Source organism: Eleginops maclovinus, chromosome 4 (genome assembly GCF_036324505.1).
Source record: "Eleginops maclovinus isolate JMC-PN-2008 ecotype Puerto Natales chromosome 4, JC_Emac_rtc_rv5, whole genome shotgun sequence".
Classification (NCBI taxonomy): Eukaryota; Metazoa; Chordata; class Actinopteri; order Perciformes; family Eleginopidae; genus Eleginops; species Eleginops maclovinus.
In genome coordinates this window covers 22,593,230-22,612,518 of record NC_086352.1, presented here as the reverse complement: position 1 = coordinate 22,612,518, position 19,289 = coordinate 22,593,230, and the positions used below count along the sequence as shown (strand labels likewise).

The 19,289-nt window shown below is 39.9% G+C and overlaps 1 protein-coding gene across 5 annotated transcripts in view; it reads right to left on the bottom strand.

Moving 5' to 3' along the window:
- The window catches only part of cdkl5 (cyclin dependent kinase like 5), a 27,645-nt gene extending 8,356 nt beyond the window's left edge, over positions 1-19,289 (bottom strand). For 4 of the 5 annotated variants that reach the window (XM_063880498.1, XM_063880500.1, XM_063880502.1 and 1 more), the window contains exons 1-14: positions 19,209-19,289; positions 16,623-16,947; positions 14,853-14,887; positions 8,815-8,860; positions 8,596-8,732; positions 8,053-8,173; positions 7,774-7,833; positions 6,795-6,885; positions 5,122-5,224; positions 4,355-4,441; positions 3,794-3,874; positions 3,489-3,664; positions 1,741-2,681; positions 797-1,137 (exon numbers count right to left, since the gene is read on the bottom strand). In XM_063880498.1, the coding sequence (XP_063736568.1) occupies positions 797-1,137; positions 1,741-2,681; positions 3,489-3,664; positions 3,794-3,874; positions 4,355-4,441; positions 5,122-5,224; positions 6,795-6,885; positions 7,774-7,833; positions 8,053-8,173; positions 8,596-8,732; positions 8,815-8,860; positions 14,853-14,887; positions 16,623-16,659 (2,256 nt within the window). In that variant the 5' untranslated portion in view covers positions 16,660-16,947; positions 19,209-19,289. Of the gene's footprint in view, positions 1-796; positions 1,138-1,740; positions 2,682-3,488; positions 3,665-3,793; positions 3,875-4,354; positions 4,442-5,121; positions 5,225-6,794; positions 6,886-7,773; positions 7,834-8,052; positions 8,174-8,595; positions 8,733-8,814; positions 8,861-14,852; positions 14,888-16,622; positions 16,948-19,028 lie in introns of all 5 variants that reach the window. The other variant, XM_063880499.1, reaches the window with a different exon arrangement.

Sequence of the window (19,289 nt, the reverse complement as noted above, 5' to 3'; positions counted from 1 at the left end):
AGTCCCTGCACACACGGTGAACTTGTGTAAAACACACATTTGCAACAAGTGTTAAAGAAAGTATTCACCCAAGACTCTCGTAATTGTCATGAAATGTGTTTGTACTGTGTATGTACCATAGACTGTATACAGTATATAAAGTATGTACTCCTTATTCGCCTGCATTATTAATATACATTTTTTCTCAATTCACAGTAAACAGTGTTCAACATCTGTTGTTTGGATGTGGATTTCAAATGCAGGTGGAGAACTTCATTGATGTCTCCTCCAAAAAAGATCTTGTGGCTGCATTAAATTGTGGTCTCTTTAGAAATTGTGTTAAAATGTAAGATATAGTGTAAAAAGAAAATAATGGGTCGTGCCATTCTGCTGACCACCGTGCCATCAGTTTATTTATTTCATTTTTGTTTACAATATAATCATTGGTCAGAAAAAGCTTTAACTCCATATTTTCCTGAAATATCTAAAACAATAAATATACCAATATTCTTTTATTTGTATTTTATCTTGCATACATTCAGATGGAAGACAATTCTGGTGGAGATTACTAAATAGCTTTACTTGATTTAAGTTGCTATTGTTTGGGTAAAACTGAATCATTTTAATTAACTACGTTATGTTATTTAAATGATGTTACTAAATTAAATTAAGCCCCAGTGGTGTTGGTTGAACATACCTTGCCTTTTGCATATCTTTCCTTAAAATAAAAAAAATGTATCTTCACAAGTGTGTCAGTATTTCAGGGTGAATGTTTCCTTTAACAGCTACCACTCTCACAGGACTGTGTGCCACTAACCCTGGTCATTTCCTCGGTGCAGTCCTCTCTGGAAGAGCTCACTGAGTGTCCGGTGAGGGTGGTGCGGTGCTGCAGTTGGGGGGACAGGAGCTGCAGGCTGCTGGCACGTGTCGGTATCGCCTGCCCGGGTGAAGGCAAGACTGCCAACCCCCCCTCCATAGCGTGTGGTCGGTGGCGCTCCCTCCTCACGTACATGGAGTGGCGTTGAGGCCGCTGCTGAGAGGAGAAGGGCGAGGTGTAGCCCAGGCCGTAGTGATAAGACTCGTGTGGGGAAGGCAGGGTATGAGTGGAGGGCATCCCTGCTCCTCCCGGGTCTAAGAGCTCCGGAGCACCGGCATCCTCTGGAGGAGCAAAAACATCATTAGAGAAATTATTATTTTCATTATTTATTAAACAATCATTTAGCTTGATCAGCTCTGTGAAATGCCCATACTGTAACAAGAGAGTTATCTTAAAAAAAAATTAAAGATACTGTATCTAAACATTTAAAAACAATCTAGTTTATTCAAGACTGGATATAGAAATCAGAAATTAAATCACAAACATTTAAGGAGCTGGAACCAGAAAATGTTCGACATTTTTTCTTGATTTTAATTTGCTTTAATTGCAAGTTAGAAATAGGCTACATTTGTATGGCTGCTTTTAGACACAGGAGAGCATTAGCTATGATATTGTAGAACTGTCTCTAGTGAAAGTGACAGAACAATGACTTAAAGCATCTTAAGAGTTTTCTGTACAGACTGTGGTTGTCAAAGGTGATGATAATAATACAAGCTGTCTGGCTTTTGCTTTTGTAATTTTTCGGTTTTTGTTGGGTGAGGGTAGGTGTGGATATCAAGTGTTTGAGGCTCTAGATATAAATAATTTTAAACACCTTGAATATTATTAGAAAAATAATGGCCATGACGTTTACTCTAAAGTAGAAATTTGACTCTCGGACCTACCTGGTGCTAAAATTTTATGTCTGGATTTGTGTCTTGATGAGGAGTCTAGGGTGCTGCTCTCCATGCGGACGTTGCCGCTGCTGCGAGAGGCAGGACTGTGCCCAGACCGATCACTGTGCCTTGCAGAGGGGCTCCCGGGAGGCCCCTGGGGACCTGGAGGGGCGTTAAGGTCTAAACAGCTGGCAGGGAAGAAGCGGGCCGCGGGTCCCACCCCTACTGTTGTGTTGGAGTTTGGGTCATCTAGGTGGAGTCGCCCGTCGCTGAGGTTCCCAACAGATTTGGCATCACTCAGAGCGCTGTGGCTCTTGGACAGGCTGAGATAAGACGCTGAACTCTTCGAAGAGGAGGACATAGAGCCGTGGGAAGAGTCTGCCATGCTGTGGGCGGCATGTCGGCCATGTTGCTTCTCTGATCCAGACTGCAGTGTGTTGTTCTTCCCTTCCAGGAAGGTGTGGCGGCCGACCTGCTGTTGTTGTTGCAGCTGCTGCTGCTGTTGTTGTTGCTGTTGTTGTTGTTGGTGTTGTTGTTGTTGTTGTTGTTGTTGCTGCTGTTGTTGTTGCTGTTGTTGTTGCTGTTGTTGTTGCTGCTGCTGCTGAGAGCGAGAGGATATGGGTTTGCTGTGGCCATACTTGGCCCCATGGTCAAGCAGCTTTGTGGAGGGTCCCAAATTGAAATCAAACTCAGTCTTGCCTTTGGCTTCTTTGGGGCTGAGCAGCGGTGGCAGGTTGTTGTTAGCCAGGTCTTTGTTGGATGAGACAGAGCGATTGAGGGTCTGGGACATATACTGGGCCTTGGGGTGCAACGTTGGGCTCAAACTGGAAGGGGCCGGTTTGTTCCCGTTAAGGAAACTCTTGTTGCCGAGGTGATGGAGGTCGCCATGACGAGGGAGGCTGGAACATTCTTTAGCGTTGGAGCGACGGCTCGTGCTCTTAGTGTGGCTCCTGGAAGGACAGACATCACTGGCGTTACACAAGGGTTCATCCTAAAGTCCTAACCTTTGTGAATGTTGCACTGACCTGCACTAAAGAACATTGTATCAGATCTTATTCCAACTATCCTATAATCGAATAACTATTCAGCCTTTCTAGGAAAGTCCCTTATTTTGGATGGACCATCTTCTCTCAACACACAACGCTCATGTCAAGAAGCAATGATTGCAGCCATTAGAGTAAATTGCTACTATTTTATTACTTTAATAATAAAAAAAACTGGCTTAAAAAAAAATAGAACAAAAACTTTGAGTTGCATCAAGTAACACTTGAAAGTCATTACGTTTTCAGGAAAATCCTGTCATCAAAATTTTAAGTGTGTGCTGCATGTATTCAGAGCACCAAGTTTATGATAATGATGCCTCTGTACCTGGTAAATTGCCAATTGAGTGGTAAGAAAGGTTATAAAAAGTATATCTTTTAAAGGTCTGCAACACATTTTCCCTGTATGGAAAATATTTTCGCGCATGCATGGATGGTATATACTGTATAAGAGTGTAGTTGGTCATAGTTGATGCAAGAAACGCAAGCCCCGCAGGAAAAATGCTTTATAACTCGCTTTGAGCTCATCTCCCGGCTACAGCTCTCTATGGATACCCCTGTTGAAAAAGGGTCCCAGTTTAGATTTGTGATATGATGACATATCCTGTGACATGATAGAGTTTACATCTATCCACCCTAGTGTTTAATGAGTGGGATTAAAATAATTATGACATAATATAGAGGTGTTGGCGGGAGGTACAGAAAAAGGAGTCCGACCTTGTGGGAACTGTATTCTCTCCGTGATGGTGTGTTTTTCTCTTGGAGGAGCGCGGTGGGTTGGGCGAGGCAGGAGGAGGCCTCTCTCTCTCCGCCTGCCTCAGAGGCTGGAAGGCTGGATGGTTCAGACTCTGCTCTGTCAGGTATCGCTCAGTAGGATTCAACAGCAACAAGTTCTGATGGGAAACATGTTAACTGATTAAATATTGATCATTGATAAGATATTAAGTGGATAGAATAGGTTAGATAAGACAACATGCCCATGTATTCGCCATGATATGGATTTAGAGTTTGAGATTTAATACCTTCATCAGATCCAACATCAAACCACTCAAGATGCCTTGGTACCTTCTTTCCAAAGTCTGAGGATGAGTAACTGAGGGAAACTGGCACACAGACAAACATTGGATCAAATTTGTATCAAAATGGAACTTTTTGATGTATAGAAAACGAGAAAAGGATTTCCAACATACAGTAGATGTTCCTGCTAGTAAAAACCTTAATTCTGATGTCAAGTAAGACAGAGATCTTTCACTAGGTCACTCTAAACCATGTCTCTTTCACTCACACACACACACACACACACACACACACACACACACACACACACACACACACACACACACACACACAAAGTTTGGTTCGGCCTTCTGGGACATTTTCTCTTGCTGCTAAACTAAACACCAACCACCTAGCTCATGAGTCATAGCAATCCACTCAGTCATGGTGCTGGGAACACTGCCATGAGAGAGAGGGAGAGAAAGGGAAATATAGATAGAGAGAGAGCTAAAAAGGAGGAAAAAAATGGTGGCAGGAAGGGTAAGAAAAAGAAGACGGTAAAAAGAGGAAAAGCGAATCGTTCCTACTCTGATTCCATGAAAGCGAGGGTTGTTGTAGAAGAGTTTCATCTGCTCTGCAGGCAGCGACCCCAAAACCTTCTGAATGGTGAAGAGCTGGAGATAAGTGATTAAGTGAAGACATAAAGAGGTGAGAAGTGCTGTTTCCAAGGTCAACAATGATTAACTTTCAATCTAATGTTTAAAGCGAATGTAGGACGAGAGATACATAAGGTGCTCAAAGAAGGAATTTTAATAATCTATAGGACAACTGTACAACTTCTGCTGACGAAGAAAATATGATATGAGCAAATAGCTACTAAGGTGATTTTCTTTGTCAGCTTTATGGATATTGAAGATATCCAGAGTTGCTTTTCCAGCAGTTGCATAGTAATAATTGCATTCATTTTGAATTTGTATGCTCCTTATAATCAAAGGCCAACATTCACTCATATTTGTAATACTTTTTGTGAAGTTTGCGTATCTGTTGTTGGAAGTATGCAGTTTATTTCAAGACAATTAAACCAAAAACATTAAGTCCTCATCAAAATCCAAATGTATCTGATGCAGATCATGTGTAAAATACACATAAAATACTTTTTTGTCAAGATTTTGGGTCCAAACACATGAACTCTAGCACTAATATAGCCTTTTAATGTCTGTTTTATTTTATAGCAGAAACAAATGTCAAGTCAAAGTGACTCTTCAACAGGTACAGAGTATATTTACTATAAAAACATTATTATTATTTTGATGAACAGTTAACAGTCTAATGGACCTTTTGTTTCATCGCCTACCTGATCTATCTCACTTTCCCCTGGAAACAGAGGCTGTCCGTCACTCAGCTCCCCGAGGATACACCCCACCGACCACATGTCCACCGCCTTCCCATAGGGAGCCCTGGGAAGAGAGAGCAACAACACATAATTTATAGATGATTACAAGTATGATGCAGATCAGGATAGTGATATTTTTGGTGATGGTGGTGCAGTAAAACAAAAGGATGGATGCTGAGTTTCTGCTGGTCATAAAGGAGATGGGCATTTCTAAAGGAACAGAGCTGAGAGTCTGGTGAGAAATGGCGAGAGATCTGGCAGCAGGAAAGCAGAGGAGCGGTGGTGTTGGAGGGAGAGAGTATTTGAGTGGGCGGCATTCAAACGCTGTCTCAATAAATGTTCCAGGGCATTTACTAAATCAGGCTACAGCAGTGAAGCTACATGACATTCAGCTGTTCCAAGCAAGAATGGACATTAAATGTAGAAAAAAAACAGCATAAACTGTGAAAAACTGAAATTTGGTCTCAGGGTACAGTGTGCTCGATGGTTCGTGTCATAATATTGAAGCAGGTGAATCATCGCCTCTTTTGGGAAGGAGAGTAAAACCCACTTCATCTATGATGTGATTAAAAGGGGGAACATTGAAGTTAAACAAAATGAGTAATGGAATTGAACCTTGTGCAAAAAAGACATACATATAATACAACGACAAAAACATATTGTTAGGCTTCCCAGCTGGCTGCTGTTTTATAATATATTGGCAGCTAATGTCATAATTTTTCAACTATTTAAGTAATTATTTTTCAAATTTGGTGAGTTTTAAGATAAAGGAAAGTATGAAGTGTTCCTTTACAGATTGAAAACATTCCCTACTTCTTAAGATAAATGTACACTCGATTAAAAGGCTGAGAACAAGGTCGTTGGCTTTTGTAGCTTTGTGAAAGCTGATGAGTTTGAGACACATGATTTGTCAAGACAGTGACAATATGTTCAGATGTGACCGGACACATCAGTAAAGCCTCACAGAAAGTAAGGTGACATCTTAGGATTGGAATGACAACTAAGAGCAGAGTAGTCATTTTCATGCATGATCTGCTGCTACTTCTGTAATTCTCTCATAGACCCCTGGAGATTAGCTGAACCCAGAACGGCTGATCATTTTTTACTGGTAACATATTTTTGTGTTTCAAACACCACTATCTCATTGTTAGGAACTAATCTGCACTGCAAAATCCTTTTAGGCACATAGATACATTTGGGTTGCTTTATTTCAGTTTGTTTGATATCATTATGAAATGCAGTGATTTATCTCTCTCCCCATAGAGTTTTAATGCCACCGCAATTATTAGCGCCATGTTACCTTAAATAAACCATATTCTAATCACTTCTTTGCAGTAGGCTTGAAAGATTTTGGATTTCAGGAAAATTAGAGCACCAACGTTGGATAGGTATTCTGTATCTTGAATTAAGTAATTGGAAACAGTATCAGGAGAGAAAGGGATAGATAAAGTTCACTGTCTGACACAATCTTTTAAAAAGCTGGTAGAAAATTAAAAACATGCTGAGATTGATTTGCAACTAAATGAGGTCACTTTCTCATTCTCCTTGGTTTTCATGTTGTCCGACACACATACATGCACGCACACACGCACGCACACACGCACAAACCCATACACACACACAAGCAGACTCACCCCAGCAGCAGCTCAGGAGAGCGGTACCACCTTGTAGCCACATACTCAGTGTAATTGGCATCTGTTCCTTCAGACAGGTTACGAGCAAAACCTGAGCCAGAGAAATATGGAGAGGAATAAATCACATAGATACTGACACTCTGTTTTAGACATCCAGCACTGTGTGATAAATCTAAATGGCTAATTAGTAAGAGTAAAGTGTAATCAAAGCTCTTGGACAGCTACAGTTACAACATGGCCATCATCCCATGTGACCAGGCTCTAATTAGTTATGTCACTGCAGGCAGGCGGAGACCGTGGTGCGGCTGTACAAAAGTCCAATTTAAGCATGAAACATCACAATAAGCAGAATGCCAGCTCCAACAGTGAATAACAAACAATTCTCACCCCAGATGACTCAGTAGGATTGCATTAGATAAAAGTATGCAAAGCTAACCGACTGTGATTTTGAAAATAGGCAAAGAGATTCACCTGGGAAACGCGATTATTACAAAGCAATTCTCTATCAATACTGTAAGTATTATACAGGGGAAACAGAAGCCTAACCTTAACTGGACTTTCTTTTGATATTACTATGGCAGATTTATTGTTCAAACAACCACCTCAGCTCAATTGACAGAGCTAGTTGGCTGCTTTCCAGTAGCAGAATTTATTTTTAAGAACTTGCAAGGTGACAAATTAATGCCGGGATACTTCACAGAGACGTGAGGCCAAAGAAAACACACTGCCAAAGTTAAAAACAAAGACATAACTTAAAACATCTCAGATGATGTGAAAGCATCATGCTGAACCTGCACATAGCAGGATGTCTAACAAATCAATGTTAATAGCTGATTCTCTCCGTTGAACCGGGGCAATTACATTTATTTGACAAGGCAAACGTGTCACACACTGCAGGGTTTTACTGCAGTGCCCCATGTAAATCTCAACAGCTCAACGTGATAATATGGCAGCTGTAAGGAGAAGACCAAAGACTCACCAAAGTCACAGAGTTTGAGAACATCCTCCGAGCTAATGAGGAGGTTCTCCGGCTTGATATCTGTAATAGAGGCACGGACAAATAGCTTTTAGCAACATGTTTCAGTGATAGATTTGAAATTCTATCCCAATGATAAGCCATTAACCTGTATAAAAAATAACAAAAAAACAACCTGTTTTACTTAAAATGATTGCGATTTTCTGTCTACACACCAGGGGACACTAATGTTGAGACATTGATGTTGAGATATTGATGTTGAAATAAAGATGCACTTCTCACCTCTGTGGACTATCTCATTGGTGTGACACCAGTTGATGGCTTTGATGAGCTGGTAGATGTAGCTGCGGACTTTATCAGGCGGTGCACCATTGGGGAGCTCCTCTAAAAGCTCCAGCATGTTCTGCAAACCACAGGAAAGACAGAGTATGTGTTGCTGCAGGTTAAGTTTGGTGAAAATCTGTTTTTAAACTATGAATGTTGCTGAACTTTGACCTGGATTATTCCTAAAGGGGGGAATTTTACTCCCTGGTCTCACTTTTCCTTTTAAACCCTGACCATAGGAGTGAGAGGGGACACCATGCTAGAATGACTTGAAAATAAAATGCTGTCATGAAATAAACTCTTGGCTGGACACCCTGGCAACACAGTGGGGAATACCATTATTCACCAACAGCATAGTTCATATGTTGCCATGGTGATGCTGTTTTTATGCTTAACTGAGCAGTCTCAACATCCTGAAACTAGATGCAGCAGAGTGTAGACAAGCAATGTAAGAATCAGAGAGGGCTTAGCATGAAATAATAATGATAGTGTCAGGCTGACCCTCTCCACATATTCAAAGACCAGGTAGAGTTTCCCCCTCCTGCGAAAAGCCTCCTTCAGCTCCACGATGTTGTCCTGCTTCAGGGTCCGGAGCATCTTCAGCTCCCGAAGAGTCGTCTCCTTGACCTCCTCATTTTCTGTGCAGAAATGAAAAAGACTTAAATTGCTTCTTTTTTTTTTTCCTCCCTGCATTTCTCCCTGCCTTGCTCCTTCACTCACCTTCGCTGTCTTTGAATTTCTTAATGGCCACCAGCTCATTGGTTTCCTGTGAAGACAACAGGATGTGGGTTGTATTAAGACGAAAGAAAAAAAACGTATTGAGTTAAATAAAGTCTCAGCGATTTTCCAAGATATAATGATAGATACAAAGATACATGCAAAATAAAAATATGTCACAAATAGAAAGTATCCAGAATCAGAATCAGAATACCTTTATCCGTTGACGTATCGGTGAAAAAGACGAATGAGAGAAACAGCAAAGATATTTAAATGAATTTCCTGGCCACTCAACAAAAAAAAGTAAGCCCGAGTTTCAGGCAGTTTCAAGACCCTTGCTGTGTGCTCTCTTTTTAATTATTGTGCCACAGGGCAATCACACACAAGAAACAGCAAATCCTGGGATAGGTAATATGCATCGTAGGTTTCTTTCAGCTTCTTGCTGGTAGCTAGACTGACCTTGCTGAATTTTAAAAGCTGGTGTGGCTGTAGATACAGAGATTTTACCATATTTTGTTTTAAAGGCTGTGCTGCAGCTTCACACATCAAGTCTATTGTCCGGTTTTACCGGAAAATAATAAAATGGGGGGTTCTGTTGCTGGTTTCCACGTATCAGGATGACTACTTGTGGGATTTTAAAATGTTGTGTTTTTGCAAATAGGAGACTCATAGGGTAATTGCACATGTCTTCAAATCCTCTATACTTCTTCTGGCTCCATCTATGATTGGGCACATTGAACACAGCCAGATATAAATCATGCTTTCATGATTATCCCACTGGATTGTGTTAAAGACCATGATAAGCTACTGCATAAGAGGAGAAATTATTTACTTAAATAAAGCAATCTATGTGATAGAGCTACACGTTTGAAACTGCTGCCAGCATTTTCATGCCTTATCTCAGAAAACCTAAAGTAACTTCATTTGGTCCCAAGTATGTTGGAGGACTAACGTTAAATCTCAGGAGTTCCAAATAGCCTCCGATGATTTCTTCCAGTAAGTTCCAGTGAAGCCAGATAAAGCTTTTCCTTCTACACATAGAGAAACTAGCAGTGCATTCGGAGCCTGGACTCTGATGACTTTCCTTAGAAACTCTTGAGAAATAACTATCTGGACTGAGGTAAAATGACTCAGTGGTTATGGGGTTTGCATTTTAATGAACAGTGACTATTGAAAGGCTTAAGATTATATTTGATACATGAGAGGGGAGACTGAAGTCTTCAGATGCAAAATGTCAGGCAGGTATTCACAGGTGAGCAAGCCTATAAACATATATATATTTTGAAATTCAACTAATATGTTGTAAAATACCCTTGATGGTAAAATAGATTGAAACAAATTCAATAATAATAATAAATAAAACTAAATGTTTGCTACACTGGAAGTATGAAAGATGTAATTTTAGAATATTCTTGAAATATAACTTTTTTGCATTAAGGACTTTGTCCCTTGGTCACACTAAAAGATGAATAAAAAAGGGATTAAGGACTCAGTTAAAGACTGAAACTATATGTAATTACATTAAACTGTCAAATGTTGTGAAAGGATGCAAAATAACCTTAGTATTTAATCATAATGTTAGACCCTGAGGAGATGGTGACAACAGCAGTCCAGAGGGAATTACAGCATCAGGCCAGTCTCCTCTGTCCTCTATACTCTCATGTTTATCTATTGTCCTTTTGTCTATAGAGGGTCAGACACAGTCTGCCTCAGTGTCGAGAAGAGAGGCACGCGCTGAGGAGCGACACACACTGCTCATACAAGCCAATTGTTTAACTGAACAACATTTTTTACAATAATGAAACAGCATGGGTTTAAGAGCTGTTATTTACATTAATTCTGAGCAGAGTAACACGTTCCAGTGAAAGGAAGTACATCCGAGATGCACTATGTTTATGAGGCAAAATCAAAAACACAAATACAGCATGTTACCCACGCTCTGTGACAGCACCCTGTAATGTGCTGATGATGCTTGTGCTCTTTTTGGCGGCTCTGACCTCCACTGATTTACCTTTTGAGCCCCTGTAAAGACAGCACATCTAAAAATAACTTCTTGCTAATTTTCTGCTGAGGACATGAACAGCCACATTACACAAAAGAGCACAACTTTCACATCAGCCGTGAAGGTTTATCATACCATGGCAGGATGTGTGCAATAATCAGGCTACCATAATCTGTGCCACAGAGGAGGTGATGTTGTTGCTCTTTTCTTTCCATATTACTACATGTCTGTTATAAAGAGGTCAGCATAATTATGCTAAATGGGAAAAATACACCGCACTTATATGCCATTTCTACCTTAAAGCACTTAGGAATTGACCTGTCATTTATTTGCAGTGCTGTATTTTACTCATCTCAGCACACCCCATCATGAAAACCCCATATTTTGAGTGTCCTTATCTCTTTTCTTTTTGCCCTTTTCTTTCAATTACATTTTATTTCTGACACATAGGTTCATATCTATTAAAACTTTTAGTTTTCTTTTCCTTCATTTGCATCCTAGATACTCCTTTCATTAACTGGTTCTATTATCTTTTTCCAAAATATGTGCTATATCTCAATGTTTACTCATACTGAGATATAAAAATCCCATGCCGCTGAACTTATGCTCTTCAAGATGTAATCAAGATAAAGCAATCTTGAACTGTGACAAAATCTTATTAAAACAAAGGCAACCAGACTCATATTTTACATCAACAATGTTTTTATAGTAACCAAGTTCATTTTTTAAATACACAAAAATCTCAAGCAAAAATAACTAGAGCCCAGGTCCTTATGATGTTTTACCAACAATCAAAACGAAAAAAGCATATAGCAAAATCCCAGGTTTTTACAAATAGCTTGAAGAATTATTATAAAAGAGTCACTGATAAAGTTCCTGTTGACCAACCAGTGGAAATGAATTAAAACCACGTAAGCACTACAATACAGCAGATAATATTTAGGCACCAGGAACAACCGGCTAGCGTGTAGGTTGAGCCATTGTCACTCCCAACACACAAATTCAAGATAACACATAAGCCTCCACATACACACACCCACATACGCTAATACAACACTTCCATAAAGTGGCAGAACATTGCACAAACGCGGGCACACATTCGCTCAGCTAATTAAATGTTCCATCAAACACATGCTGTACTGTAAAGTATACATAATTAATACAGGGGCACACATTTATAATGCATTTCATTTCTTGGTTGTACAGTTAGGCTCTTCTGAGTCACCTGCTTGGGTTTGAGCCCGCTGCCACGCACTACCATAGACTGCTGTCGACTCCTAACAGGGTGACCCATTTACTGTCAGCATAGTCTCCATATTCAATACCTCCCTTTAAAATCTCCATCAGACACACACTCACTCACTCACTCTCACACACACACACCCTCTCTCTCCCTCTGCCACCCTTTTCTCTTTTGCCCTCCTTCCAGCTGAGAAAAGTAAAAATAAACTGCTCTCTCGCAGCAAAGCTAAAAAGCTTTCATTGCCATGGTCTGATTCTCTGGCTTTACGTGTGAAAATGAATCGTCTACAACTGTTATATAAGTGTGAAACGTATCACATGTCACTTCTTAGTAAGTCAGTGCCATAGAAAGGGGTTTAACATGATCACACTTTGACAGCTAGTATCATAATTTCTATGATATCCCTGGGAAAACTTATTTGTCTCGTTCTTGGCCTTGGTTTACCCGTTATCAAGCAGTAGAACCCATTGCTATTCAGATACATTTTACACAATAAGTAATTTCTTTACTGATTGAGTACCCCTACTCTTTCCCTGGCTGTTTCATTTCTGAGTGGTTGAACAATCTCACACATTTCCTGGTGCTTTTATTACAAAGAATAGCAAATCATAATAACACTAGAGGCTTCTGTTTCCATCTCTTATAAAGTAACAAACGTTAGCTATTTAAATAACCATCAGCAAACCAAGTAATTTTTATTTTTTTTTCCCTTTCTTAACTATAGGTAACAGTTGTCTCTCATATGCAGATTTCAACAAAGACATTCATCAGAGAACAAACACTTTACAGACAGACACCTTCAGAAGACAAGGGAAATGTGACAGCAGATGTCCACGTTTAGTCACCTGCAGTTTGCATTTTAACACCACTGATCATGCAGATTGTGGTTTACCGTTAAATCTGTCTCTGGTGGGGTTGCAACCTCCTCTCTTACCCTCATGTTCTTCTAACCACCTCGTTCATGTCTCCAGAATGCAAGTGATTGCATATTTAGAGTTTTCACTCAATGTATATAATTTATGACTCACTTGAAATTTTCATGAAGTGTGGCGTTAAGAAAACTTGGTCAAGTGAAAGGGCCTGAAATAAACTAAACATGCACAAATGGCGTGTGGGGGACCACAGGGCACACACCCAGCACTATCAGTACTCCATAATGAATCAAGCCATTTTTGTTTATTTGCCCATTCAGCTGTCACACAATGTAAGCAGTAACTACTCAGATTTCATGGCATCCAATTACATCTTTGAATTCTAAACATACTTGGGTGCGCATAGGAAACAATAATAAAAACAGCCATTTCGAATACTTTCTAAGAAACACGTAAGGGTAAAAGCAGCATTAAAGATTTGAAAATGTCCTTTTCCTCTCGTTGACTTCGCTGTGACTGTCACTCCTCCCACAGTCCTCTCTCACTCGTTTGGAGTGAGGTGTTTTTCACAAATATGTTATGTTCATAAATGAGAGGGAATGATACAGAATTAGACTGAAAATATGTTATGTTATACAGTCAAAGCTGAACCTTTATCCACACAGAGATTCTTCACTACAGAACATTTTATAATGAACGTAGCTCACTGTGGCTTAGGTTAGAAGAGAGAAAGTATTTCCACAGGGGAAAAATGTATTCTAGGTATATATTGTTAAATAGAGTAAAAACTCTGAGAAGCCTTTACTTGGTCTTAAATTATTGTTCAAGTCTTCTCATTCTTTCTTACATTAAGACAGTTGCATAACTCACATGAAATGGTACATTGCTGGCATGGTTGTTTAATTTTCATTATTGTGATATATTACATTACATAACAATGTAACAATCTAAAATAAATGTGGGATTACGTTCACCAAAATAATTTGTGAGTTTAAGGCAAAAAGGCCCTAGTTTTTTTTCTGTTCTTACAGTACAGGTACTCACTTAACTTTACATGTTTCACCTCTCATGTCTCTTCCAATATATTTATTTAATTTGGTCAAGAACAGTGTGGACCAATCCATTTTTTACGATGTGTCACAACCAATCCTACGCTGATTCACAATGATGGTTAACTGTAACAGTGAAGGATTCTTTCATTCATTCATTCAGATTGATTTTATCATCACAGGGTTTGTTGATTGTTTATCTATCCTTGTTCTGCTTTCTTTTCACAGCTAAGTAAAAAACAGTAAGTAGATGAAGATAAAACACAACGGCATTACATGGTATATTTCAGCTTGTTTTCAAACTATTAAATGCAAAAGTATTTTCACATTAGACAACATGCACGTTTTAAAATCAAGCCAGCAGGCAATTTTGTGTCAGCCAGTAGAATTGACCACTGTTGATGAGATTAATAAACAAATGAAATCTGCTACTGACTGATTTAGTTTCTCAGTTATGAGTTGCAAATATTGTGTGCATTTTTCCGAGATATTAACTACGTGTTCTACTTACTGTTATGACTATAAGCCCACTGTAACTTAAATATTAGACAACCTCTTTTTTTGGTGCGTTATTGGTGTTATTGAATTGTATCAGCTGTATTTTGTGCCGACCTGCCCAGGGACTACGGATGGAAATGAGCCAACTGCTATAATCTGGTACAAAGCATCTCATCTTTTTGAGATTTATGTTCATTTCGTACATGGTCCCGGACAACTTAACTAATAAACTAAACTAAATTAAACTAAACTAAACTAGAACAGAAACACAGTTGGCATTTTTGCCTAAAAAATTGACTGTTATCATTATAATGCAAAACATAAATATTGTCATACAAATGACAATAACAGAAATGAGAAATCTATCAAAGTCTTACCTTATGCCTGCACTTGAGCACCACTCCATATGCTCCTGGAAAAAAGAAACAAACGTGTTCGTAAAAAATAGTTGAGAATTCTGGCTAAACAACAGTTAGTAGATTAGATGGATGCACTCTCTCACACACACACACACACACACACACACACACACACACACACACACACACACACACACACACACACACACACACACACACACACACACACACACACACACACACACACCCTGTAGCTTTCTGTATTTCAGTCATGTTCTCCGTTGTTCATCCATATTTCAGACATCGGCTCTATGTTCGGCCTGTGTCAGTCCGACTAGCATTGGCTGAAAGTTACATTTCTGTGCCAACTGCTTTTATTTCCATTCAAATCACACACGCAACATAAAGAGGACCACTCTTAGTTGTAGCTGTTCCAGTTTAAATGTTTAATTTAACCGGAGACCAAGGCCAGAACAAACTAATCGCCCTACATGTATACACTAACAGTGGTAACATAAAGTTAAAGTGAAGTTACATTTTTCAGGAGACTGCATTGTTTGTATTATGAGAATGAAAATAATTGCCTCCTTTAATTGCAGATCTCAGGTGTCTTACTTTTTGATTTATGTATCCTGACAAGCACTGTAGAACGCAGTTAGTGAGAATTATCAACAGACCAATAAATACTCGGTTAATCTGACTTCTCACATTAAAGTAAAGCCAGGGATGCATGTCAGCCCAACTCACTGACTAGACTACAGATTAATTCATTCCTGCTTGGTTTGATGTGTTAAGGTCTTGTCTGTACGATACTCAATCATCATTGGCAGAAGGTTTCTGATTTATTTAATTTTTTGACCAATTACCAATTTTGTTACTCAGGCAAGGGTTGACCTTTTTGTTATTCTGCAAAACACAGAAGCATACACTTACAGAAACATACGATGCAAACAATCTGAGGTTATGCTCTGACCTCTGCACTTTTATATGTTTTCTTAAGAATGTAAACATTTAACTGTGAGAGGAATAAAGGTCTGGTCTCTCGTCTTTTAAACCCTGTCCTTGGCCTTTGTTGAAATTTAGAATTTCACTAATGGTACCTTTAACATGATTGCAAAAACTGTCAAAATAGAAGCAACTGGAAAAAGGAGAATAAAAGCAGTATTTATGTTAGAGCAAAGAAACTTAGAGCAGCATAGTGGTGAGTATGACATGACTTACAAATAAAATTGTCTAACAAGACAACAGGTAAACATGGTCCGTGCATCACGGATAAATTAACTAAGACACAGTGAGGCTTCTTATTCAAATCTGACCTAAGATATAAAGCAGGGGGAAATAGAAATAAGGCCCAGATTAATATAAGCCTGTTTCAGATAGCCTGGTTTTATCAGGAATCCAGGAAAATAATGGCTTGGGAAAATATTTGAGAAAATGCAGCAAACAATTGATTAATTCTGTCATTTCCCTTGTGAGGTCAGTCATAAAAGATGACCACTCTTTGAGACACTCCTGCAACCTTTCAGGCTACAAACTCCAATAAAATCCTTCTGAATTGTGATGAAATGATTAGGAAATGCTGGTGATATAACATCTGACAACTCTGATGTTCAGGTTTCAGCTGTACAAAGCAAACTGAAACATCCCCACACCCAAATCCCCATTAAAGCGCTCACCGTGGATATGGCCTCATCTGATCACCAGCGTCAGAGTTCAAGGTTAACAACAAGTATATTCTCCTCACGTTCTACAAACATGCAATAAAATCTGCTGTGTAAAAACACCCACCTTCTCCCACAATGCCAAGGACTTCAAACTTATTCATCACATCACCGAGGGTGGGGGCTCTTCAAGCAATGGAAATTAGCTGCTCCGGGTTTTAGCGAGGAGAGGGAGGAGGGATGAAGGGGTGAACTGTAGAGTCCAGGAGAAACGACGTCTGACCACACCCCATCTTTACAATTTTTTCCACGGCTCTCTTCCTCAGTCTATATCTGGCTTTTGAATGTCAGGCTTCTTTTATTTATGGATCTGATTCAAGTAGTTTCTGTTGTCTCCCTTTATTCCATGGTGTCCTTCTTGCACTTATATCCAAACCTCCGCACGGCCGTACCTGCAGGATCAGACACAAACAGAGAAGCAAGGTGTTAATAAGATATGCTGTTGAAGGGTCACTCCAAGGTCCAACTTCCCAACATGCTTTGCACCAGCAGTAGCATGCTGCTGGTATTCCTGGCACAGATGGTGCCTATCTAGGGCATGTGCATGTACAGAAAGGCTGCATCTCCTCCCGGACACATTTAAATCATGGATGACTAAAGCATGATTTCCACACACTCATTCTCTCCCATCAGCCGCACATTCATTCTGAAGGATTCTGTGAGGGTGACAGACTGGAGTGAATGCTTTACAGATTTAACTTTGAAGTTTACTGTTGGTCAATTGGATCACAACCCAGCAGACCCCCAGAGGATTAATCAAACCGGTGATACCCCAATCCCTCAACAACTATTGGCTGGATGTCTGCAAAACTTGGTATGGATATCCACGGTGCCAAGAGACTAACTCCTGAGGAAGTGCCTCAAGCTTGCCACAGTTTTGGCACCATTTTTGGTTCTTCAAATCATCATAATTCTGGCAAACTGACTTTACCTTTTGGAAAAACAGCAGGTTGATGCTTGTGTTTTTCGAAGAGATGTCTCAACAATTTAATGGATTGGCTTGATATTTGGTTCCAACATTCATGTTCCCGCACAGTGGATTGAAATTACTCAATTACTTGGTAGTTGCAGTCCTTCTCAGCTCTCCAGGTTAATGTTGATCAGCAAATGATAGCATGCTAACACACTAAATGGTTAACATGGTAACATAACACCTGCTAAGCATCAGAATGTGAGCATCGTCATTGGGAGCATGTTTGCAGGTTGAAATTGCTTCCATCCCTTTGGTTTGTATGGACCCTGACAAACTAAAGGTATTCCCATCATCCTAAGGTGCCTTTAATGGTTAACCCAATGTATAATTGCATTTAAGATGTTGAACAGAATGTTTAAAATGTTGGATGATTTAACATTCTCACTATTTAGATTCTATAAGTGCTAATATTTAGCCTGTATTTTGCCTTTCCCTGTTTTCCAAGATAATGTCCTACATTCATGCACACCCAAAGATAGAGTGTTCTGGTTTAGGAAGAGAAAAAAGCTCAGAACCATTATATCCAAAGACTAAGATCTCCTCCTATCACACATCCAAAAACTGACCATGATTATTAAACGCCTCTTTTGTAATGCGAATGTTGTTGGACTGGAACCATCAAAGCTTCTTGCAGTATCAGTCCAACTTCATTTGTTTAACACTTGATATATTCAGCAGAGCAAAAACACTTTAATGTTGATTTGGCTCATGTGCCTGTGTGGGCGTTTTCCTATGCAGTGTACACTCCACACAGCTAAGTCTTTCCAGGGGAAGTGATAAGGTGGATGATGAGGCCATCAAAGGATATGGTGCTGCCTCTGGGGAGTCAATAGATCTATACTGTCTTTATCACTCCTGAATAGACACATATACCCCAAAACCCTGCAACTAGAGCAGCCTATGATGCATTATATCCAGTACTCGAGTCAAATCTTCCTTAAAAAATGGCATTAGCACAGTCGGTTTATTGATAAACTGCTGCTTCTCATTGCAGCCATCAAGCAGACAGCTGGTGAATGAAAATAACGTGAAAACGTCAAGAAAGTGCAGAAAATATTGACTGTCTGGACTGAAACATTAATCTTGCAAACGAACGCCTGTTGGTGTGTTCATGCAAAGAAAATCACGGGAATGAGTGAGTTTGGGATTGTGAATTTAATGGGCTTGTGCGTGTTCCCGCGTGCACGAGAGAATGTGTGTGAGTGTGTGTATGTGAGGTGAGAGAGAGAGGATAGTAATGCTGCTCTCTCTGCATCGAAACTGCGTCTCTCCTCGCTGCGTTGCGGAGCGCACCACCATTCCGTCGCTGTCCACGCGTTTCTCAGCCTACACAGCAACCAGTACATACATTACAAGGTAGTTCACGGTCCATGTTCACGACAGTGTTGCACAACAGCACCCGCAAATAGCGTTTACCCATAAAGCCACAATTAGACATAATTTCACGCACAAAAATCCATGGCAGCCCATCCATCATTAAACCAATGAAGACCTTTTTACCTGCAGATTTGATGGCTCGCCTGTGTGAGGTAAGAAAGCTCAATCTGTGAAGCACACAGCATCATGCTCATGGAGATGATGATGTGGGAAGACGAAGTAACATCATGTGGAGCGACAGGGGGTGAGGGGGTGAAAAAGCCCGGGCCTGTGCGTCGTGACACGATCAAATATCCTACTCACTCAATCTCCGGATGGGTACGAAACCAAATCTGCAGCCATAACGCCGATGACAGGGTATCCATGTACCATCAACAGTTCTTC